At 34.6% G+C, this 24,756-nt stretch overlaps 1 protein-coding gene across 1 annotated transcript in view; it reads left to right on the plus strand.

Moving 5' to 3' along the window:
* GPM6A (glycoprotein M6A) overlaps positions 1 to 23,141 on the plus strand; it is a 126,714-nt gene extending 103,573 nt beyond the window's left edge. The window contains exons 4-7 of the mRNA XM_074822790.1: positions 9,887 to 10,040; positions 12,268 to 12,344; positions 13,682 to 13,747; positions 20,881 to 23,141. Of these exons, the coding sequence (XP_074678891.1) occupies positions 9,887 to 10,040; positions 12,268 to 12,344; positions 13,682 to 13,747; positions 20,881 to 21,033 (450 nt within the window). The 3' untranslated portion in view covers positions 21,034 to 23,141. The remainder of the gene's footprint in view (positions 1 to 9,886; positions 10,041 to 12,267; positions 12,345 to 13,681; positions 13,748 to 20,880) is intronic.
* The last annotated feature ends 1,615 nt before the right edge of the window (positions 23,142 to 24,756 follow it).

Raw genomic sequence — 24,756 nt, forward strand, 5'->3', positions numbered from 1 at the left:
GTCGGTACGGTTGCCACGAGAAGGGCCTATGCTCCTTCAGTAGTTAAAGGAGAGAGAAGGTTAGAGAGACTTTCTCAGATGAAGTGAATTTTTCTGCAAATGACTGTCCTATTTTCCGCAAAGAGGATAACCTTCAAGGATTTTAAGCTAGGTCTTTTATATTCAGCACTTCAGTCAACTATTTAAATTTTGTAGGATGTATCCTGCTTGAACCCTTCAATTGGAGTTTATGTGAGTAACATTTGCTATCTAAACACTGCTGGAGTTAGTAAATAAAATAAAACATATTAATGATTTTATAGATTTCTGAAAGTCAACTTATGTGTGGATACTAGACCAGTGTTGGAATTTCTTTAGAGGACTTGGTTATTTGTAATCTTCTGTGATTGTTCTTGAAATAGGAAGGACAAGCCATAGCAATACTTCAGAACTCAGTTGAGTGGTTAAGAGAATCTCTCATCTTTATGCCATTACTCTCCCAACTACATTGTTAATATACACACGATTTCTTAAAAAGAAGAATGAAAGTATTACTTTTCTTATTCTGTATTTGTTATACCTTTAGACATCTTTTTTAGTGAGCTCAGAGATTATATATTTCTAGATACTGACTGTACTTTTGGTCTGTCTTATTTCTGTAATCTGGCCATATTGTTTTGTTTTTCTTTATACTTTCAGATTTTCTCACTTGGGGATATCACACTTACAAAATCATTCTTTCATCTGATCATTCCTCTTCTCACATAATTTACCATGTGTTTTATACACAGCCCTTTTGTTGACTGCAGTGTACATTGCTTCCTTTAATAGAGGAGTGTGCCAGACATTCTATTGTGCCTTACCAGTAGCTTCTCAGCTTCTCTTGGTCTTGCTGCTCACTGACAGAATTTTTATTGGTGATAAGCTGGACAAACTTTTTGTTCAGATTATGCTGTGTTTTGTTCACATCGAGGACAGGATTTTTCCTTGGCATGTAAGCTCAGTCAATAAGTAGGTTTTTTAATGAAACTATTTTCTGAAAATGTGCTGTCATACATTTCCAAAGTGTGCTGGACTGTGGAAGCTGTTACACTTTCTCCATGGGCTTTACCTTTCTATTATGACCATCATAAATCATTCAAGGTGATAGCTTTATTTCCCCTAAATTCAGATAATCCTTCTCAGTTTTAACCTGAATGCTTCATCAGATGATCACAGTTTCCCCAGAGCTTTATTCTCACCCGACTGCCTTATTCTTTTTCACTGCATCTAGATACCTTACTCTTTTTATAGTTATTTAAACCTGTGAACGTCAGTGGCATTATCATAAATTCACAATTTTACGGTCAAAGATGTGTCCTTTTTCCACTCCTAATGGTTTCTAGACTGCTTGTTTTTCAGTTCTCCCACTTAAAGTTAAAATCCACAGAAACCATATACAGCTTTTTGTTCTTCATATGAACTGCATCTTCTTGTTGATGATTTATAAATTCATAGTTACCACTGTAAATGTTTTTTGGTATTGCTTGCCCAGGAAGAAGGAAGGAAACTTATAAATTTATCCCCTCACTGCTTGTATCCTTTTATTTGCGTATGATGATTGGCATTCAAGTTAAGGTGGTTAGACTTAGCAAACCAGAGTATTTTTAACAATACCTCATTCAACTGAAGAGCTTTAACATTTATGGTCACATTTTTAGAATCCCTTGGCTGATTAAAAGCTGTGTTACTGACTTTCACTTTTTGTCAAGACAGCAAATGACAAAGGAAGGTCCCTACCCCTTGATTCTTTCATAGACTTCTCAAACCCCATTAAGAACAAGTCAGGAAAGAACACATGTTCTTATTTTTGACAGCCAAGCATTCACTTTGAGTGACAAATCTGTTTAGAGAATTTATAAGAGTATTATTTCTGCTTTCTAGTTTAAGCTTCACTGTCTTGTTCCCAAGTATAGACCATGCAAACTTCCTGAACAAAAATTGCAGTCTTGGCAATGTGAAAAATGTAAACAATCTGTATAGTGCAGTCTTTTCCCAGCTGGGTGTTATCTTTTTCTGTGTATAGAAAACTTGTCATCACTGAAAACCATTAGAGTATGGATCAGGTTTTTCTAAATAGTTTATCAGCAGTTTGGAAGCAAAATACCTGGAAATTTACTACTAGGACCTGCCTACATTGGCAGGGAATGGGTCATGATGGAACTGATTATTTTCACATTTTATGTCTTTGAATTGAGTAGTTATGTGGCATGAACATAGTGTGAAGAACCCATGAAGTAGCAGTATTTAATGAATATGTCTACTCCAATTTTTTAAAAAGCAGTTTTAAAACCAGATTATTTATCTGTACTCACATTTAAATACAAAACCAATAGCTTAGCTATATTCCCAGAGAGTACCAAGAAGAAAAACAAAAGGAGGAGGAAAACTGTGAGAATGTGAAAATATATGCATATACATTTTGAGAAAAAGTAATTACTATCTGGAAGACTGTAAAATTAAATAGGAAATTTTGCTGCTGTTAAATATATCCAATGCTCTGTAGGACTTCAGAAGCCTGTTGGACTACAAAAATTATAGTTGTGCCTGAAGAACACATAAAATAACTAATGCTAACATCTTTAAGTGTCATAATGGTACAAAACCATCAACGTTCTAAAGAAGATTCAGAAATAAAAAAATTTAGTGTGATTGTTCTATAAGGAAGTACTGAAAAGATAATTATAAAATCTTCAGGGAAAACCTACCCTTGCATCAATGCAAAGCCATCTTTTTCAAAGTGAGTATGTTCTGATAGCTAGTGGATTTGTTTACAAAGCAAAGTTTCAAAAAATTAATCAATTTGTTAAAAAAATCTTCTTTCTGTATTTCTGATGCAGCTGTGGAAATCTCCTCCCCCACTGCTACCAGTAAATCAATTCAGAGTAAATCTGAAAGTAAACCAGCTTTTTATAGTCATCTAAATAGTTACAAAGCAATAGACATCATGCGTAGAATATTTCAACCTTGAAATACATATTTAAAGGAAACTTTAGAAAAATGTATGTGCAGATAAAAAACAGAAAGTAGCAGTGAGAATTGCTTTGAATTTTGTCAAAATCAGCTTTTTATCAATCTAAAATGTCTGTAGAAGGAAAATGTTTAAAAAAACCCAAAGAAAACAGTTCCATAAAATGGATGCTTCAAAATTTAAAATTTCAGGGATTTAATCATTTTCTCATAATAGATTTTAACAATCTAAGGGATGTCATATTAGCTAGCATTTAGTATATGGATGAATTGCAATTAGGCAAACCTGAGAAGTCTGTCCTGCTATGAAGAGAAATTTAGACCAATATTGACTATTTTTGCCCTTTTTTAAATTCTTTTTCCTCTTGAAGCAGTTGACTTGAATGCAAGCCAAGAAGAATCAACCACATGACAGTAATAGCATAGCATGAAATGTATCCATGTTTCAACAAGACTCTTGGAGCTGTGCCTGGGAATATAATATGTCAGAGAGAGAAATAGGATGAACATGTTTTGTAGAGGCAATAATAAATGTCCAACAAGTGATCATAAGCAATGAGAGTGATATTTTAGACCAAGCAGAAAAGACTTTGTAAATGCATATTTTCTGTGATTATAGTGATTCTAGTGGTCATATCAAAATATCAGTCTCTTCCAGCAGCATTGTACGTAAAATGAGATAAGTTGAAATAGTTTTGCTTCATCTTTTACTTCTGTTCAGGAATAAGGTATGAATATAGAGGATGGTAGTTAACGCAGAAATGAGAATGTTAGAGGAGGCGATTTTATTGTGAGCTACTTAACGCCCTTCTTAAACATACCTAGATTTCATACTGTGTGTAAGAGGGTGTATGAATACCAGGAGAGGTTGGCTATGGTGGCAAAGGATGATCTGTAACATGTTAAATAATGATATATCAATTAGTTTAAAGACATCTGTGTAATTTTTTCAATTTCTTATTTTTTATTTAGATTTAAATAAATAAGAATAATATTGCTGGCTCTAGACAACCTAACATTTGTAATTAAGCAGCAAAGGCTGGTTTAGGTTCTGCAATGTTAAAACCCTTTCCAGAGGAACTCAGCGAGTTTTTGATGCTCTCTCTCATATTTGCGTATGGGGAACTATACATTTAAGATGCTGTTGCAAAAAATATTAGGAAGAGGTTGAAGTATTTATGTAGAGGTTCTTCTTTCAAATTGCAAAAATTGCAAAATTCTGTTGGATGAATTCTGAACCTCCCAAAAATTAAAAGAACCTAAACACCTGTAGTTTAAGAATACAGATTGTGAACAGGAACAGAATACCTAATATTTACAATAATCCATGATAAAAATTTATTGGCCAAAGGAGGTTACTGACTCCGGACTGTAGATGTAAGGTAGTAGGCAGAACCCTATATTATAGAAAATTGAATGCAAATAAACAATAGGTCTGAGGTAGGGACACATGTAGTACTTTTAAGTCTGACTTCTTGTAAACCACAGAAAGAACTATGCACTCTATCAGTACAACTTCATCAAGATAAAGTTCAGATTTGAGAAAATATGTGGCAACAGCAACGATTAATTTAAAAGGCTATGTAAATGTGTATATGCAGAATGTGCACAGAGTAAGGAAACAGTAGCGTTAAGGAATTTCTTCTCAGCAAAATAGACAAGACTGAGGCCGAAGGCCTGAAAGCCAAAGGTCATTTATGAATTTAAAGCTGGGCAAAGTGCTAAAGCTAAATAAGTTTTTATTAGTATTGAAATGAAATCTATAGACGATTGAAAGTGAATGTGATGTTAGAGAGACAGGGCAGTTCAGGAAGAAATTGAAAAGATCTTCCCGTTCATGCTTCTGAATTGCCATCAAAGGACACCCAGGGCCTTGTTCTGACATGCCATCGGAAACCTGCACCCAGAACCATGACTACACAACACACTGAGGAGGTGAGGTGCCTCACAGTGTTCCAGTTAGAGACAGCAAGGCTGACCCTGGGCTCATCTTCAGGTGATGTCCTGCACTGACAGGGTTTCACAGTGAAGCATAATAGGCTTTTGGCAGGATGGAGGTATGTGATTTTTGTAGATGCAGTTTTGATCTCTGGCAAAAACTGTGAAAGAGAATTTCTGAGCCTGGGAAGAGGTTTGGAAGGAACTTCTTAGATTGCCAAGCTGAAAGTAAACAATGAAGTTTTGTGTGTGTGTATATGTTTTACAACTCTCTGAGTTGAGAGATCATGTCAGGGAATTCGTATAAAGTACATGATTAAATTGAGAGGAAATGTAAATGTAAGTACTAAATGGTTTGGAACAAAGATAAAATTACATGGCAACACTAGGTTTCTGGAGTTAAGTTTTATTCAGGCACTTCTGAATTTGTTGCTATTTTTCTGTAAATTTTTTTTTTTTTTTTGTATTAAGCAGAAGTGTCATACAATAAAATGACTGGAGTTTACTTTGTTTCCATTTCAACCCATTTCTCTGTATTAACAGTGCCTTTTAGATATGATTTCACTGTCTCTATCCCTAGGGTCACTGAGCCAATCATACAATGCTTCTTCAGGGGTATTGAAATATTTATAACAAAACTAAACCAAGAACAGCATTTGAAATTCAATGAATGGGCTTTTCATGGGACAAGTACCCATAAATTTTAAAAAGAAAGCAGTAACTGAAATTTTGGACTTATTAAAATAAATAGGATTTGGGTAATGTTTTCATTGGAAACAGGATTTCAACCAGCTATGCACCATAAAAGCTGTTGTGCTGTATAGACAACATTTTAGAACATGCTCTGAAATATCTACTTCCTGAAATTGATCTGTGCAGCAGATTGTTTTATAAAATCTTTCCAGAAGCGTTGATGATTTGCTTACTTTGATAATTTATGGTTCAGGAAAGGTGTTACTGGCAATGAAAGCTTATAAACTCTGGCAAGAGAGTTTTACCAACCATGGTATTGGTACAAAAAATTAACCACTACAAAGGTTAAAGATTTCTTTTGTTCAAATAATTATTTGCTTTAGCTGTTCTTTCCTAATGTGAACTGAGTATCAATTAGTGAGCTTTTATCTTCATATTTTGATAGATGAATTTCACTATCACTTCCAGTTTGTTTTGCGTTTATGTGTTTGGCTTCTTACAGTGAAAACTGAACTGATCAGAGAAAGTAATTTTCACTACCAATGCAATACATAGCATACTAAAGAACAAACTGTGATATCTCTTTAAGATGCTGTACTGCTATTTCATAAATCTTTGGCTTGTCACGTAGCAGAATGCTACTTCAAAGGAGAAAGATCCCTTTGAATCTCAGGAGATTGAGTTCTGAATTTAATTCCTGGAGTGAACAGGCTCCTTAAGCATTTCTTGTAAGGTCTCTAGAGCAAAGAGGGAATATTGTAATAGAAGAGAAAATGATCTAAAAAAATACTTTAGTATATCACCTGTGGTTTAAAAAAAAAAAATAAAAATTCATGGTTTCATTCCATTGTAACAAGAATTTATAAGCTAGTACCTCCTGTTGCCAGAAACTAATAACTCATTGTGCAAGGTTGACCTTTTGCTTTTTAACACCTCTACAGCAGAAAGCATATTATTGCGCAAATCACATTTTTGTGATTTGCTTCACTGATATCAGTGATAGCACCTTCCAGGAATAACTCATATCTACCAAGTGATTTAATGTGAAGTTTTGCATTTTAGTTATGCTTACATGAAACAAATAAGATTTGTTTATTTTATTCCCCTGTCATCTTGCTGCTATGACATGAATTTGGGCATGTCATTGGCCACTGGCTCTTCAGTCAAAAGTGACTGAGGAATGAAAAATAAAGTTCTTTGTTTTCTAAAATGAAATCAACATTTGATTCACTTTTTCTAAGATACTCACCCAGATTCATGTTTTTAAAAGAGAATCCCTTCCATAAATAAGCAGGCAATTCTCTCTAAGAAGGTAGCTCTTGTGACTCTCAGCAGCTATCATCTGACAGATTTCTCCTGCTCTTATTCTATGCCCAAGGCAGATTTTTTTAGAGGCTAATAAGCTCTGTTTTTTCCCTGTTTGCTCTACCAAAGCTTTGTATTATCTCAGTACAGATTTTAAGCAAGCAAGGCTACAGAGGTTTCATACCCACTACAGATCAGAATATTAACAGATATTAAATAGGAATTGTAATGCTCATAGTAAGGATGGTCTTTTTCCTGCATTTGGTGGTAATCACAGAATAGGAAGATTCCCAAATCTGTATGGAGCCCAGTCTTAAAACAATTACTACTGTTCAGTAATATAACTAATATCAAAGGTTTAGTTCTACATTAAATTATTATGTATCTATTACACTGTGAGAGATGTACTAAATTTATTAAATATTATTTAGTTCAGAAATTATAGAAGAAACCTCAAAAATAAGGCCTCCGGCTTACCTGGTTTTGGCAAACTCATAGAATAACCAAGGAAGCTGGTTTTACTTTTAAAATACTTCTAGAATATAGTAAACCGAGAATTTAAAGGCTGTTCTGAGAACACATAGTGAGTCTTCTTTTTTATTTCTTGCTCCTACCTTAGAAAAACTGAGTACAACTCTTTAGCTTGATAATAAATTAAGATCAGACATGTCATTTTTGTTGGGAATTCATAGCCCTGAAGTGAATCTACATTTCCAAGTAATTTTCCAAGTAATTATTTGTAAATGAGTGCCTGGGGTTGAACCAGATGTTGTCTCATTAGCTTTAACACTAATATGGAGAGAAAAAAAAGAAACAATAAAGGAGCAATAATGAAAAAAATAAATAGGAGTGTGTACAGAGCAGTATTTACTTGTATTGACTATTTTTTCTGCAATAGATGGAATAGAATTTCCATTATATAAAACAACTGACACACAGAAGAGTTTGCTGTAACATTCAAGGGTGTATATTTATTATATATTTGCTATCACTTTCTCTATTTTATCAGTTGGTTTTCTAGTAAGAGTGTTTTGGGGAAAAATTGGAAAGGAAGACAGCCATTATCTGCATGAATACATTTTCAAAAATCTTTAAACATAAGTTAGACACATCAGTTTCCTTTTTAAGCTAGTTTGATGTTACGGGAAAAGTTAAAATGGTTCACAACTTACAAACTAGTAGGTAAAGCTGAAGTGTTGAGTACTAAATAAATAAAAGGATAGAAAGCAGATACCCAGAGTATTAAACGGAATACTTCTATTCTTTGTTCCACTTTATCTTTTACTTTCTTGCATCCTTCCGATACTTATTTTTAGTACTATAAACTCTCCAGCCTTTCAGACTACCGCTGAAAGACTCATCTACCTAGGGACAATCAGGAAAATGAATCTGAATTGAATTTTAAGCTGGATTAATTAAACTACGTTAAATCCCTGTGTAAATACACTTCCTCAGAATTAAAATGGCTTTTATTTAATATTCTTTGGAAGTGAGTTAAAGTAAATCAAATTAAGGTCTCTAACATTGCTTGAGAATGTCCCTCCCCTAACTTCAAAGTAACAAAACTACCTCACCTAAAATTCAAACCTTTTGTTGTTTTGGAATGCTTTTCCTGATCAGGTACATGTGGACAAGCTACTTGTCTAACAATTTTTACTACCATTTGCACCCTTTTGAGTCTGACCTTATTTGATTTCCATAACTAAAATACATATTTATATTGGGCTTTTTCCTTTATCACCTGATATGAGAGATCTTACATTAAAAAAGAACTAGAAAATGTCTTCCATTTTCCCATTATTAACTCATTAAGGTTTCATTTTAAGCAGATTGTGGACCATTTTATTAGCTTTTAAAAATAGCTTATTTCTTGTTCTCAGAATCAGTGTTTTTCTGTGGTAAGCAGACAGAAAAATGTTAGTGTGCTGAAATTGTTTTGTTTCAGTAATGTGTTTAGATTTATCGTAATTTCCAAAGCCATCAAATCTTGGGGCTATTTGGATTCAACATTTAGAGGCTGACTTATCTTCCACATTTAACCATGTAGCATCTTCATATCTTTTCCACAGGATAAAATGAAAAGGTAATTTGTTACTGATGAATGTGCCCGCTAGTCATCTCAGGACAGCAGCAGAGTAGGAATGTAACATGCTTACATATTTACAGAAGCTGGGTGTGCCAGCATAACTGTGGGCCCTGAAGACAAGTAGAGTTCAATGCCCCCTACAAGCAGATTGCTATACTTTTGAGGCTCATGGCTAAAAAAGAAAATGTGTAGCCTTTGGAGAACACGTGTTGCAAAGCATGTTATTTAATGCATTTCTTATTACAGAGGTAAGCACCCTAGTTTGTTCTGAAAGACGAATTCCCTTGTATGTAGACTCCAAATATGTCTAAGTACAGTAACAAAATGACAAATATATTGTCTCATTGGATCAATGCAAAATGGATTTGCCAGTGAGATTCTGTGGCAGCCGTGGATAATGACTCGTTTTTGTTAAGACCCATATTTTAAAAACAAATGTGAGCAAAGCCTATAGTATTTCATTCTTATTTTTTGCATCATGATTGATAGGGGAAAAAAACCCCATGTGGCCTCTTGTCTTAACTATGGAGTGGAGAGAGAGAAAGATTTGCTTCACAAAGCGTGCAGCTGTCTGTGCTTCAGATATGATGCTTTGAATCAATCATAGGCCCAAAAGTGACAGGAGTGTAGAGTAAGCTTGCACCTCTGGAAGCATAACTGCTTGTTCTTCAGAAACATCATGTTAGTTCTCCATCACTCACTTTGACCAGATCATGAATTGATTATCAGACCAAAACTATAATTTAAATAAGGACTGAAACAGACAAAACCAATCAGAAATGTGTTTGTTACTTCTCTGTGGTTCCTCTTTTTGCAATGGAGTATCAGTTAAGTTCTGACTTACTACTGGCTTTGTTTTTCCCTCTTTTATTGCAGTTTATAATGCTGACATACATCTTTATGTTGGCCTGGCTTGGTGTTACAGCTTTCACTTCTCTGCCTGTTTATATGTACTTCAATCTGTGGACCATTTGCCGAAATGCCACTGTAGTGGATGGAGCTAATCTTTGCTTGGATCTTCGCCAGTATGGTATGTGAATGAAGAGCATTAAATATATAAAACAAGATTTCATGAAAGAAAGCATCGCATTGCTTTGCTTCCATGTATCTGAAATGAACTGTTTCAGTGTTTCTGAAAAAATTGTTAAGCATCTCTTTCTATCCTGTTACCCACTACTCAAGGCAGCATATTATAGATGCACTGCATTTTCAGGCCTAACAAAATTGAATCAACATTGTCCATCTTCCCAGAGTACTGAAAATTTGGCTTGGGCCTTCTGTTTAGTCTCTTTTGGAATTGCTGGAACTTGTCTAAAATGCTTAGTTAGTCAGTTTTCTGGAGAATGACTCTTTAATCTTCTGGTAAGACACTGATCTGGATGTGTGAGATCCTAGGTATTCATCTGTCTCTGCAGAGGTGAATCAGGGCAGCACAAAATTCATTGCTTGCAAAAATTTTGATTAAGAGCAACAATACAAATACTAATGCTCTAAGAGGCTAGCAGAGAGAGAGAGTGGGGCTAAAGCCTGAACTGTGGAGGTTAGAATAAAGTGGGGATATACACATACATGTGTTTTGAGGGGATGGGAAATTTGAACAAAAGTGGGCTTGGAATCTTAAAAAGTCTTTAGAATTCTTGTGTTGGTGATGATAATTCAGTTCCTTTCTGCCACAAGACTGATTTGATTCTAGATGTTCTGGCCTCATTGGTTTCTCAGCCCACAGAGCTTTGGGTAATCATGCTCTCGTCAGGCAATTCCTTGAGTCTTCCTTTTGTTGCCTTGGCCTAAAATAAAATCTCAGTATATTTTTAATTGTTATTTTGAGGTAGAAAAAAATGCTGTATTGCTTGGGAATGAAACAGTTTTATTCATATTAAACAGTCCACTTAACCTGAAATAAAATATTTCACATTATTGTTTTCATAAGGGGAAAAAAATATTTTTTTAAATTTATTGATTAAATATTGATTTATTTAATTTATTGATTAATTTATTGATTATTGATTTATTGATTTATTGATGATGATTGCATGACAGCTGATTTCAGAAAGCAATTGTCTATACAGATCTCATCAAGAGTATTAATTCTTCTATGACCTTTTATTTTGCTAATATTCATGCCTAATTTTTATTATTATTTGTTTAAAATGTGCATAGAATGCTAACATATAAAATGTGTATTCTGTGAACATACATGTTCCCTGTAAATTCAGAGTAAAACCACTGATTACTAATAGAAAAGAACAGTATCATTTTTCATGATAACCAAGTTATTGCCGTTTTCTTCAAGCTAGTCTTTGATTTAGTATCCATACATTAGCTAAAGGAAACAATGTGGCAGATTCTAGTTATTCTTGCTGATGGACGAACTATTATGGCAATAAAGTATATGTTTGGGTAATGTTTTTTAATTACTTGTGAAAGAAGCTTTGTACCACATTAACATATCTGAAAAAAGTATACAGCACATTTCTCCACATGAGGGTAGAGAATGTTTGTGAACAACATGGTAAGTGTATATACTAGTTGCAAATAATCTTCCAGTGTTTTGATGCTTGTGCTGATCAAAATCTGGAATTAAGATATATTCAAAAATGGATGAAAAATTATTATCTGCATGTTTCCTACTAGGGCTTTTACTAAATAGAGGATGTGTTAGTTTTGTGATGGCTGAAATTATCATAGAATCATAGAATGGTTTGGGCTGGAAGGGACCTTAAAGATCATCTGGTTTTACCCCACCCTGACACAGGCAGGGACACCTTCCACTAGATCAGGTTGCTCAAAGCCCCGTCCAACCTGGCCTTGAACACTGCCAGGGAGGGGACAACCACAACTTCTCTGGGCAACCTGTGCCAGTGTCTCATCACCCTCACAGTAAAGAATTTCTTCCTTATATCTAACCTAAATCTACCCTCTTTCAGTTTAAAACTGTTACCCTTTGTCCTATCCCTACACTCCCTGGTAAAGAGTCCCTCCCCATCTTTCTTGTAAGCCCCCTTTAAGTACTGGAAGGCTGCTATACGGTCTCCCTGGAGCCTTCTCTTCTCTGGGCTAACAACCCCAACTCTCTCAGCCTGTCCTCATAGGGGAGGTGCTCCAGCCCTCGATCATCAATGAAAAACTGATTTTGTTGTTAAAACAAATTCTTCAAAGCAGCCAAGAATGTGTATTTCTTAGCTTTTCTGGCTTATATGAAGTAAGCTGCCATGTGCTAGGAATACTAAATACTGTGAATATTTGTTCTGCTCCAGGTATTGTAACTATTGGAGAGGAGAAGAAGGTTTGCACCACATCAGAAAGTTTCATCAAGATGTGTGACTCTAATGAGGTGAATAAATGTGATAATATTTTTGGCAAATCCATAACATATTTTATAGTAGGAGGTAACTGATGTGTGTTTTCTTCTTACTCTTCATGTTCTAATTCTAGCTATGGTGATGAAATAAAATCCCGGTGGAAAATACAGTCAGCAAATACTTTTCCTAGTCTTTTATCATGTACCAAATTTAGTCAGTGCAATTTTTCCAGTCATTTGTTTTCTAAATACACTCGTATTTTAATTTTTTTAAGAATTCCATTGTCATGTATATTATTACTGGGATGTTTTTGAAAGCTAATGTACCTGCTGCACAATGAATAGGTCTATGTAATGAACCACTGTTTGAATATCTTATGATTGCTGTTGTGACAGGAGAGTAAAAAATTCAAATGGATTTGACCAAATCTTGCAGTGTGCTAGGATAATAACTCCTAGTATGTTTTTCTTTGTAGTTTCTCCCTTAGGCACAGGCCACCTATTTTAGTTCAGCTGAGGTTTCTGGTTTTGTTCTTAAATGATCAGGGATGAAGACAGGACAAACAAAATTACATCTGAAACAAAAAGAGAGGCTAAATTCTTGATCCCTCTGAAATCAGAGGGTGCTTTGCTAAATGTTTTGCTGGGTCTTACTATGTTTGAATAAATTCTCTCAGAGTGAAGGTACACAATTTGCCTTTATACCAAAACCATCTAAGAAAATGCAACCTTCGCTGTGCAGTCAACATTCAGGTTGCTGTGTAAACCAGACCACTGAAATTAAAAACAAATGTGATTGTTTGGTTTGGGGTGAGATGAGGAAGGTGGTTAACTTGAATTATTTAAATAACCTGGTTTGTATTATATTACTATGAACAAATTTTACTGGCAAATTTCATAGAATCATGGAATGCTTTGGGTTGGAAGGGACCTTAAAGATCATCTAGTAATTTGGGAGGGAAGTAAATCAATATATGAGGATGGAAAGCTACAGCTAATGAAGGGAAACAGGGTTTTCTTAGGCTGTCTGCCACTAGAGAAACCACCACAAACATTTGTAGGTCTGGTTAGGTATTATTGTAACTTAGTTTATTTTTAAATAATTAGTTTCCATAATATTTTATAATTTAAATACAGTATTTTTAAACAGAACTATGCTTTATCCCTGATTCCAATATTTTAAAAAAAACAAGCACAAACCCAATGTCATGTAGTCATGTCAATCTTTTGGAAAAAGTATTAGTAATTATTACTTTTGTAGAAGGGTGTCACAAGGAAAGTAGTTGTTAGCTTTACGTTATTCTGACTTTTTGTTCAGTTTCTGTTTAGCATGCCACCATGAAAGTCCCTTTCTTTGTTCCCCTTTGCAGCTAAACATGACATTCCACTTGTTCATTGTGGCACTTGCTGGAGCTGGAGCAGCAGTCATTGCTATGGTAAGTGACCCAACACTTTGTACTTCCATCATCATCTGAATTGCTAATCCATTCTGGTTGCTACTTAGTATCAGTTATTCAATTTCCATACTATCACTCAATGCTATTACTAAAATATAATTTTGTTATTCAGTACTCTCTCTTATATTTTTTTTTAAATATATTGATGGATTCCCTTTGAAGTAGAATATCGTGATTATTTTATAAAAAACCACCTTTAAGTACATGCTAAGGATTTTTACTATTCTCTTGATGTGTTCAGACAAGTGTCTGAACTCATGTGTCTGTCTCATGACAATAGTAATATACTTTATGAGATATATATTTTATGATCTATGCCCTTCTGGGTATTCACAGTCATGCCATGCTGTTATTTTAAGAGCAGACTCCTTTTGTCAGTTTTGTGCATATATGTGAATTCATCAGTTTTTCTGCCAGGACTTTTTTTTATAATTAAGATTACTTTGAATTTGATGACATTTTGCCAATGAGAATGTTCCATTGAGAAAAAATGTATGAGCTAGTGTCTTGCTCTTCTGCCTTTTTTCTGCTGTGTCTGCTTAAACATAAAGATATTTTTAGAATGGGGATTCTGTATCAGTGTAGGTTTGTATAATACACACTGGATTGGGAAATGAAAAATGAGTTTTACTTGGTACTGATGCATTCCATAAGAAAAGTGTTAGTGATGGTGATTACTCTTACTACTGCTACTAGTAATTTTTCATTGAATCCTAGGGCCATAAATTTTTTGTTCTCCTTAGAATTATGTTTATAAAAAAACTCAATCAGAGAATATTCAATGAAGCTATTATTCCTGTTGCATTCATGATTTTTTTTGTTCTCTGCCATTTCTTCAGTATTACATGACACCCTGCCAACACATCAGAGGTATCTAAATGAAGAAACCCCACATTTTCAATGTAATTTTCATTTCAAGACCACAGATAATAAGTGTAATAGTAGAATGTAGTTTATATTAATAATTTAATTGATTTTCCAAACAGAGATTTTTCTGCTTCCAGCTGAAAAAATGGTGACCTAATAGTAATTATGATAATATATATATTAGTGTTAGGAAAGTATATCCAAGAGAACATTAGTTCTCCAGTGCATTATTGTTTTTAAGTATATTCAGTAGTAATTAGCAAATGCTAATTTGTTCAGATAACAACTCTGCATTTCAAAGAAGAGTTTTGAATCAGAATAGCCATGAAAAGATTTTCAGTGAAAACAAACGCATCTTCAGTGGAAGCAAATTAAGTAGGTACCTTGAGCCACGTAGTTTAAATATATGATACTTCCAATGAAGTTTAAAAAAACCCCTTTCAAAGCTCGCAGTACCATATCAAAGATGCCATAGATGCCACACCAAGCACTAACCCACTAATCCGCTAGGAATTCACTTTGATGGCTCACATTTATTCATTTATTTTTGAAGGTTTACCCATACCCAAGTATGCTTTTTATTGGATTCTGTGGCTGCACAGAGCAGGCATGATAACACTGGCTGTTTCAACAGAAATATAAGTTAGGGTTCTAAATGCTAGTAAATTGTGTACCATCCAAATGGTGGTAAATGTATGTTTTATGAAATATTTACAACTTTGTTGTATATATGTCAATTTTGTAATTAAAGTGGGTTTTTTTAATCTACCATTGTGATCTGTTAGGTACCTGGTGAAGACTAGCACATTGCACTCTTTGATGGTGGTAATTTCTAAAACCAGCATACCAGACCACATTTAGAGGTTGAGAAGTGTGCTTCACAGTTGACACAGTAACCCAAAGACTGGGGACAAGACATGAAAGAATGTTCAGAATTTTGTGGTTGGGCACGCAGATATTAACAGGTTCTTTTTCTTCAAGGGAAGTTTACTTTCCCAAGGAAGAAGTAATTTAGGGAAGGGAAAATGGGTTTCAGTCCTAAATGTCTCATACAGGAAGAAGAAAACATCAACAATGGGCTAGGGTGAGAAACAAAGTGGGCAGAAGCCATTTAAGTCACTGGATAACCAATGCCCTTCCCTAAACTGTTGCAATAGTCACAAATATGATTTAATGAAGTTAATCTTTGTATATATCCACAACAGTAGCAGATCTCCATGTTTGTGAAATTTAACAAGGCTTCTTAACAGAAATATTAGATTAAAATACCAGTCCTTTACAGAAGAGAAAGCTTATGGATTTATTGCACTTTTAATACAAATCTTGCAAATAGTTATTGTAAACTAGAATAGTCCATTTGACTAAAGTAGTATGTATTTTGTATTTATTACCAGCCAGTGATAGCAGTGCATCATCAATGAGACTGCTGAATAACTGTATTGGTAAAATCTGCTCTTTTAAATGGCATTTTAAGTCATAACATTGATATACTCCACTATATCCTCACTTCTGGATTTGTGGACATTTGCAAGTGCCAGATTATTTAGTATGTGCAGATTTCTTTAACTCCTTTAATGTCAATATTTGTCATGAATTCACTAAAGAAATCAGCTTGTTCATAACTATTAAGACCATCTGCCACCAGGATACTTTTCATGAAACTGTATTTTAAAAATACATTTTTAAAAAATGTAGTTAGTTATTGTAAAAACGACCAAAAAAAATTGTTAATACTTACAAAACCATTTGGTCACAAGTCAAAGTTTTCCTGGATGTTCTACTTTAATCTTTCTCTTGGTCTCAGATTTGTATATGAATGTTAGAATTTTTTCACAACTCACTAGCTGCCTCTTTATGCTGTTCTGGGGTTCTAAAAGAGAATTGGTCTATGAGTTAAGATTGATGTACAGAAAAACTTGTGTTTTATACAGTATGTGTCACGGAAAGCTTTATTTTGCAGAAAAGGAAAAGGTCAAATAATTTGTTTTGAAAACTTACCATTCTTAGACTTCAGTTCAAGATGAAAAAAACTGATAGAATTATTTATGTTGTAGATGCTTTTTGTGAGTCTTGAGCATGGAAAAAAATAGCCAGAATTTTGAATCATACTTAATTTGGACTATGTATGATTCTGAACATTACTGTTCTTTCTTATGTCTGAATGGATTATAAACGGATACAGAAATGATCGTCGAAGTAATACATATTAGTTCTAATGTTTTCAATTTTGTGTCAGATAGAAACAGAACACATGAAGTTGTTTAAATGTAAACTCTACCATCCCAAAGGGTTGACTGTAAAGCTAGTAAGCATCCTGTCTGTGACATTTTCCAAAAATCACTACAGCAAAACTGAATTGTGAGATACACAGTTTCCCTTTTCAGAAGTTACCATGTGAGCAGTACTCTTCTGCCTGAGTTTCCACAGAAGTTATGTCCTGTAAGGCGGAGCTGCAGTCAATTCTCCTGAAACAAGAACAAGGGAAATGTATAAGTGGTCTAGTCCCTCTCCCCCAGTACAACTGTGCTCTTCTGCAGGATATTAGATATATGTAAGGTTAGGAAAAAAGTTATTTAGACTTTGGATCTGCTGAAATAATGGCATGTCCCAAAAGGAAAGGAAAACCAAAACCAAACCAAACCCTTCCTAACCTAGATGCAATTCTACAGTTTTGAATGCTTGAAGCATACTTTCACCTTATAAAGAAATCTAAGCAGGACTGTTTCATAGGTACGGAAAGACCCTCCGCTCTCCTGCATATGCCTGTAATTGAAACATCCTGAGGCAAACTGTCCGAGCTGCCCTGCTTCAATTTGAAAAAGCCTTGACAGGGCCCCACTGGCTTCAGGCTGTTCAGGTCATGGAAGTGCGAAATACAATTAGACAGCCACTTAGAGATGACCTCATTAGTATGACAATGTTATCTAGGAACTTGGTGTAAAAAAAACAAAGGTTGTGGGACTGTTAGACATATATGTCATTATATAACATAGATATGTATTTGAGGTTCTATTCATCATATAAGATAAAGTAGTTGTTTCCAGGAAAGTCATCCTACTTATAGTGAGTGTGAACTCTGAGAGTTTTCAACAGTTATTCCAGAAGTTTGGTTCTGTAACTTTTAATGGAAGGAATGGGCAAAGAATAGGAGTTCAATGAAGGTTGGACTGTGGCCAATGTACTTTCAGAATAGTTTGTCTGTTTTTTTAGTAGAAGAAAAATGCCAAGTGAAACTGCAAGACATTAGGTTTAAATTTGTCTCTTACTGGGTTGTTACCAAATGTTTTGTGAGGTTAAGAAATGTGCCTACATGGTCCCATTTTCATCACGTATTCTTCAATTGCAAGGTTTTCTGGCAGATGTGTTTTAAAAGGCCAGGAAGATGTGAATGCTTACATGCCCTCCACGTCTAGAATTCTCATGTCTGTAATCTGTTCGAGGTTCAGATTGTATTTTTTTAACTGAAATCTTACCCTCAAAGGACCAGCACTGGTGTTTTCATTGAATGCAAATTGTAATTGTCTGAGATGACAGAATTAGGATTACTGTTTCTTTTGATTTTTCTCAAGAATTTTACTGTGGAGGAAATTTAAGGCATTTCATTCAGCGGAGTGGAGGTTCAGCATTAGTGTCTGTCATTTGATCCAGAAATGCCTGATCAAAAGATTACTCATGGTGAAAACTTTTGGAACAGCTGAGTTAGATACAAGGCGTTTCTTTTTCCTGTGTGCTAAATTATGATGAGACGGTGTCACAGATTAACACAGTACATGCTGCCATCTCCAGCACTTGCACTATTATCACAGGTTGTGCTGCTAGTGTTGTACTATAAATATTAAGAAACTCCTAAAGATATGTAGAAATACTATTATCCGTAATCTTTTTCCTAGATGACAGATTCTTTGAACACTTCTTGCTATTTTATGGGTCCTCAAATCAGTCTGCATTCCTCAAGTAGGGATTAACTGGGTGAAAGCTTGCCATAAACTACCAGGACAAAAAAGACACCAAAAATATTTGGTCCTTTGAAGGGTTTCAGAATGCTTACCTTGATCTTAATTATCCAGATTAAGAAATGTACATTAGCCTGCACTAATTAGCAACAGTTGCCATCAAACATTTGTGGAAAAAAACAACATTGGCATTTCCAAAAAAGAAAGAACATACTAAATTGTTTCTGCTCACTTAGTATGAATCTAAGATATTTGTATATCTACAACAGTCCAATATGAACATGAAAACTTACATAATCTCAGGGTGTTTTTATGATTAATCTATTCCATTTTCCATCAACTGAATCCTATTTTAGTTTCTTGATTTCTTAAGTAGGGCTGGAATCTTTTTGATTTCAGGAAATTATCTGTGGCCTCTGAGGCAGTTGATTAACATAAATTTAAGAGATGCTCTCATCATAAAGTACCTGAAAGCCTGCTAGGGGAGGAATAAATGTCCAGAGAGTCCTAGAATAAACCAGTTGAATACCATTACTGAACATTTTTATTTTCTGGCTGAATACAGAGCCAACTGTAGAGCATGTCCTAAGGTGAGAGGCAGACAAGTTTTGAGAAGATCAGAGGCTCCTTGCAAGCAGATCCAGCAGACTGCAGGGCGGGACATTTGAGGTCCACCTTTGAAAGGAAAGCTTGCAAAGTCTGCAAATGTCCAGAAAGGCCCAGATTTGGGACACTGAAGTGGACAGGAAAGCATTTTGTTGCTCTAACAGGCAGCTGAAGTAGACTTTAGACTGTAGATGGCCACAAATGTGAAGAATAAGCAAACTAATTCCAAAAGGGACTGAAGGCAGATAGCATGTGACGGCCGCTGAAAGAGAAGTTTTGAATAAAGCAATTGTGGCAGCAGTTCTTTGGAGGCCTCAGCTTCATTCCCTGTATTGACGTTGTGTTACATGTTATCACTTGTTTGACCATTCATTGCACCATTTAGAAGACTGGACATCTACCAGTTGTTAAGCTCAGTCACTGGCAGCCATACTGTGTGATTTTTATAAACTACTAAGCTCCATCTCCAAGGCAATTAGGGTGTTTTGCCTCCTTATTTATAATGGAAAACATTTGTAGAATGCAATTTTTCTACTGGTAAGATACCTTTCACTGACTTTCAGATTAATCAAAGCCATATGAAAAACGTCTGTTCATGTGACAATATTGCCAACATCCTTTAACTGGTGTTTAATCCTCAGGTGTATTCACAGACATGCTGTCCTCCCCATTCTCTAACGTAAATAAACCAAGCTCTTTTGGAGTATATCATCATAGCTCATCCAGTGATTTGTGTTGGCTGCAAGTGGGTTTTATTCCCCTTCTTTTCAGATAATTTTTTATTTTGGTTTTGGATGGAACACTTGGAAAGCTCTTGTTTTCTTAGAAAAGTTAACAAAGGTATTTTTACATATTCAAAAATTTACATGGAACATGAATGTTGTTTCTGTTCCATTCAAGATGTATACAGAAGCTGTCTTTAAAAATCATACAAATAACTTTTTTGTTTTCTATAAATTTTAAAGAATTACATAAATAAATTGTGGTATGCAACCTATTTCACTAATGCAACAGTGAAATAAAATTGCTAAATTAAATGGTGAGAGGTGGGTGCCCTTTTAAGACCTCGAGTTTATTCGTAACTGTATTTTGTCACATAACACTTCAATTTTTGACAAATTTTTCCCAAATTAGCTGGTTTTGACAAAATAGCTGGAATTGTGGATGAAAGAAAGAAGTCATGGCTAAATGGAGAGCTAATGCTAACTTTAACAAGAAAGAAAAAACAAGTCTTTCTGTAATTGTATTGCGTATATAATCATAAGACTATAGATGTATCTATGGCATATTTCTGTCTTAAGCAACTACTTTAACAAATAGTGATTCAATGGGGAAAAGTCTGCAAGAAATAACCAGAAGGCATTTTTCCATGTAGATCTGCACACTAGCTGAAATAGTAAAGCATGAGTGATTTGTTGATTTTTTCAGTTCTTTTAATTTTTTTATAACCGTTGCTACCAGCTCCTAGTCACTGTAACAGTAACTCACAGCTGTGAGCTGAGTAATCTGAGGATTAATGAAGCTTCAGTTTGAGCTTCGCATTGTGTTGCTGTACTACTTCGTGACGTAATAATGCTTAGTTCCTTCTGATGAAAACCCAATCCTTATCCTATAGCTTTCAATTTTGAACTTGCTCTATTGTGACTAGCTCTGTTGGTTCCTAACTCCATGTTACCTCTCTTACAGGTCCATTATCTTATGGTCTTGTCTGCCAACTGGGCCTATGTGAAAGATGCTTGCAGAATGCAAAAATATGAGGATATTAAATCAAAGGAGGAACAAGAGCTTCATGATATTCATTCTACTCGCTCTAAAGAGCGGCTCAATGCTTACACATAAAAGAAACCTTGTCTTACCTTCTAACATATGAATGCTTTGTTGTTTAACTAAAGGCCATCCCACCATTTTAAAAACAATTGAAAGTGCTTCTCACAAAAGATAGTTAGGGTGACTTACATATCACCCATGTACAATTCTTGGTTGTCTAGCACTTGGTTTCCTAATTAGTTCTTACTTTGTGTGACCATTCTCTACCACAAAGCTCCTAAATAGCCTTTCCTGAATCCTTTTAGGTGAATTAGTTCTGCTAGATCAAGGATACTAAACTATTGTCAAATACAAATATGTGTTTGATTTTTTTAATCACTTTGTATGTGTTATGCATAACACCTTTTGCATTGTTTCTTATATGTTTTTGGAAAAAAAAGTAGCTTTTTATACTTTTTAGTTTTGAGTTCAGTAACTACTTTAACTACAGGTATACTTCAAAGGGACCATTGTACATGATGTACAATATATAAAGAAAACATTCTGATGACTTTCCTTTATATTTGGAAAACTTGCCAGATGGACCCTGATCAACTTGAATGAAGGTCCTAAGAACGTTTTAAACAATCTAAGGTGCAATTTCTAAATTTGTAATAGTGGGTAAAAAAAAAAAAAAAAAAAAGAAAAAAAAAAAGAAAAAAGAAAAAAGAAAAAAAAGAAAAAAGTGCTTCTTATCTTTGTTAACATTGTATTATTATTGATGTTTTTAAAGAATATTCTCTTGTTCCAAGTTCCATGGGTGATAATTCCTGTTTGTATTGTGAGCATGCAGACCGTGGTGCTAACAATGCATGGCCACTTGCCTTTTGAAGGAATTCAATACCACGGCTACCTGTTAAAGAGTTATGGTATATAGACAATTGTTAATTAAGTGATATAGTTATCCATAGTTTTTTACAGAATGATCTCTCTTTAATTCAATGATGGTTATGCTAAATCGGAGCTGTTCATGTGATGATGTAAGAAATTAGTGCTTAGCTACATTTATGAAAGTAATATATCAAAAATACAGTGACCATAGGAGTCAGATATCTTTTTACCTGCTTTAAAAATTTAAATGGATTGCACCTGTCTGAACTGTAAAAGATATATTAAAGGAGACTTCCATAAATGTTATAGCTTGGCTTCTAGCTTTCCTACACATACTGGTTTACCTGTATTATGTTAAAGTAAGGTGAAAGACCACTACAGAGCTTATTATTTGAAAGTGTAGTAATATATTTGAACCTTTATTTTGATAGGACAATGTTATCAGAAAGATAGGTCATCTTAATTTGAAAGAATTACCTATATCAAAAACAAAACAAAAAACCCTATTTAAGAAAAGCCAGTATTATTGGACCAAATTTGGTGGATTCTTTTTTTTTTTCTTTTTTTTTTTTTTCCTATTTCTAATGCTACAAGAATGCTGTAAAGTGTCTTTTAAAGTGATGTAGCCTGACAAGACATTTTTGTCAGTGTTAAAAATCTTAGGTAGTTTTGTGCACTTATTGGACCATTGTGAATTCTCTCTCAGTGTAAGTGCATTTCTAATAAAACTTCTTGAGTAAAACTCTTTGTACTATTACTAGTCATGCATCATCAGTAATTTTTAACAATTCTTGTAGTAAGTAGAGGGTAATACTATAGTTACTTGTGGCATGATAATGCATAAGTAGTATTAGTTGATTGAATTAATTTATTTTTCTTTTCTTTTGCTTGTTTTAGGGGTTTTTTGGTTGTGTTTTTGATTTGGGGTTTTGGGGTTTTTTTTACTCTTAGGCTGTCCTACGGGGTCAACAGTTTTCTGATAATGTGCAGTACCGGTATTACAGTTCTGCAAAAAGTATTAGGAACCTCTTTTGGATTCTATATTGAAGTGTTTCAGTTTTGTGTCTTAAAACGTTTGTGCTGATTTTTAAAACTATGTCTTTTAAACACATGTAATGATGTTAATGCTTTTGGCTCTTCTCTGGTATTAGAGTTTGTATTTTCACAAAGAATGCTTTGTAGCAGGCATTACAATTAATCTGTTTTGTACATAAATGTGCCAACAGCTTGATGGTGGCGTTTTTGAAATGTAGAACAAAGTGCTTGCAAAAATGTAATAAACACACTTGTGTACTTTGTGTACTTATTAATTGTTTGTGTCACATAGTTTTTTCTTTACTTATACCGGACAAATCATTGTAACCAGAAATGGAAGAAGCTTGTGGTTAAGTGAAATCTACAGCTGTGCCAATTAACATGATATCACTAAGGAAAATTAATTAAAATACAGTTCCACAATGTGTTTGTTTCTCAGTTAACTAGCTGTTATACAGCTCTTTGTGTGCTCCTGATGAGAACATGTGCCATAATGGCAAACAATTTTTCATCAGCAGCACAAGCCAAGGGAGTAGAGGAGCTTCCCACAGCACAGCACATCAGTCATAACTGATTCATTTCAAAGTCTGCACATACTTGGTTTATTCCAGACTCTTCTCTGTTCGTTGACAGCCTAAGCTGATTTTTCCTGAGGTAGGTTGTATGGATCTTGATTTCTATAGACTCTTCTGTGCTTAGTCTAAACCTGTGACTGTTGTGCTTTTCAGAAACAAGAAAACCAATTGTGTATCAATCCATTTGGTGCAGTTTTTTGCTGCACAGAAGGGTATAGTCAAATGAAAATGCCAATTTAAGAAGTTTCCAGCCCTAGATCCTCAGTTTTGCATTTTCTTCACAGTTTACTATGCCCCATCAATGGCGCTAATAGCATGTTACAAAACAGATTCAGAAATTGAATTAGAAATCCTTCCCCCCTCCCAGTTTTCCCATGCCCACATCGCCTCATTTTTTTTTGCTACAAGATTATTTTATCCCTCAGCAGGATGGTATTGGCGTTTCTGTTTTCAGCACAGCTACACAAGCCAATTCAATCAGCATGATTTAGGCAATAGTGAAGTGCACCATAGACGTGGGGATGAGTGTCTACAGCAGGGGCAGAGAGAAAGGGAATTTTTAAGCCAGTCTCATTCCTGAAGCCAATGTGTCATATAGTTGGGTGGTATACTTAAAAGCAGGAGGCACTGAAACGATTTGCTAATTGTACTTTCTAAATGTAGTTACTGATACTATTTTTTTTTGTCACAGGAGCTAAAATAAAATGAGGATTTCTACTATAATTGGAAATACATCTATAAATTCATTGTTTTTAATAATGTATGCAATTATTAATCTTGACTTAGTGTAGTAATTTAAATTATAATATGTATGCATTGATCATAAGTATTTGTTGAACATGACCATGATTGCAATTCACCCTTAGTTGCTATAGTAGATTTTAGGACACAATATTTCTGTACTGTGCTTCCTATTATAATTAATGGCAAAAGTTTATAGAGTTCTTTCTATAGTTAAGATCCTATGCATTTTTCAATTATTCAGTTTTGGGTTACCACAAGTATTAATATAGCTGGCTTTCTGAAGAACACAGCTAAATTCAGGTAAGCCTTAAAACAGCAGACTATAATGCATCCCAGGAGGGAAAATGTGGTGTTGATACAAGCTCTCTTTTAAAAAAAGTAACATTTTCTTTCCATTGGGTTGCACAGAAGCCCTGCAAATAGATATTGTTAGGCAGCAAACCAATTTATGTCTCCAAGTGATATCCCATTTCAGCACTGTCTCCATTTTGAGTAGATATCAATTGAAGAGTACAAGCTCAAAGCACTTAATATATTTAACAGTTCTTTCTGTCCCATGTGAATTCTTCTG

The sequence above is a fragment of the Strix aluco genome, chromosome 4 (assembly GCF_031877795.1).
Source record: "Strix aluco isolate bStrAlu1 chromosome 4, bStrAlu1.hap1, whole genome shotgun sequence".
Lineage (NCBI taxonomy): Eukaryota > Metazoa > Chordata > Aves > Strigiformes > Strigidae > Strix > Strix aluco.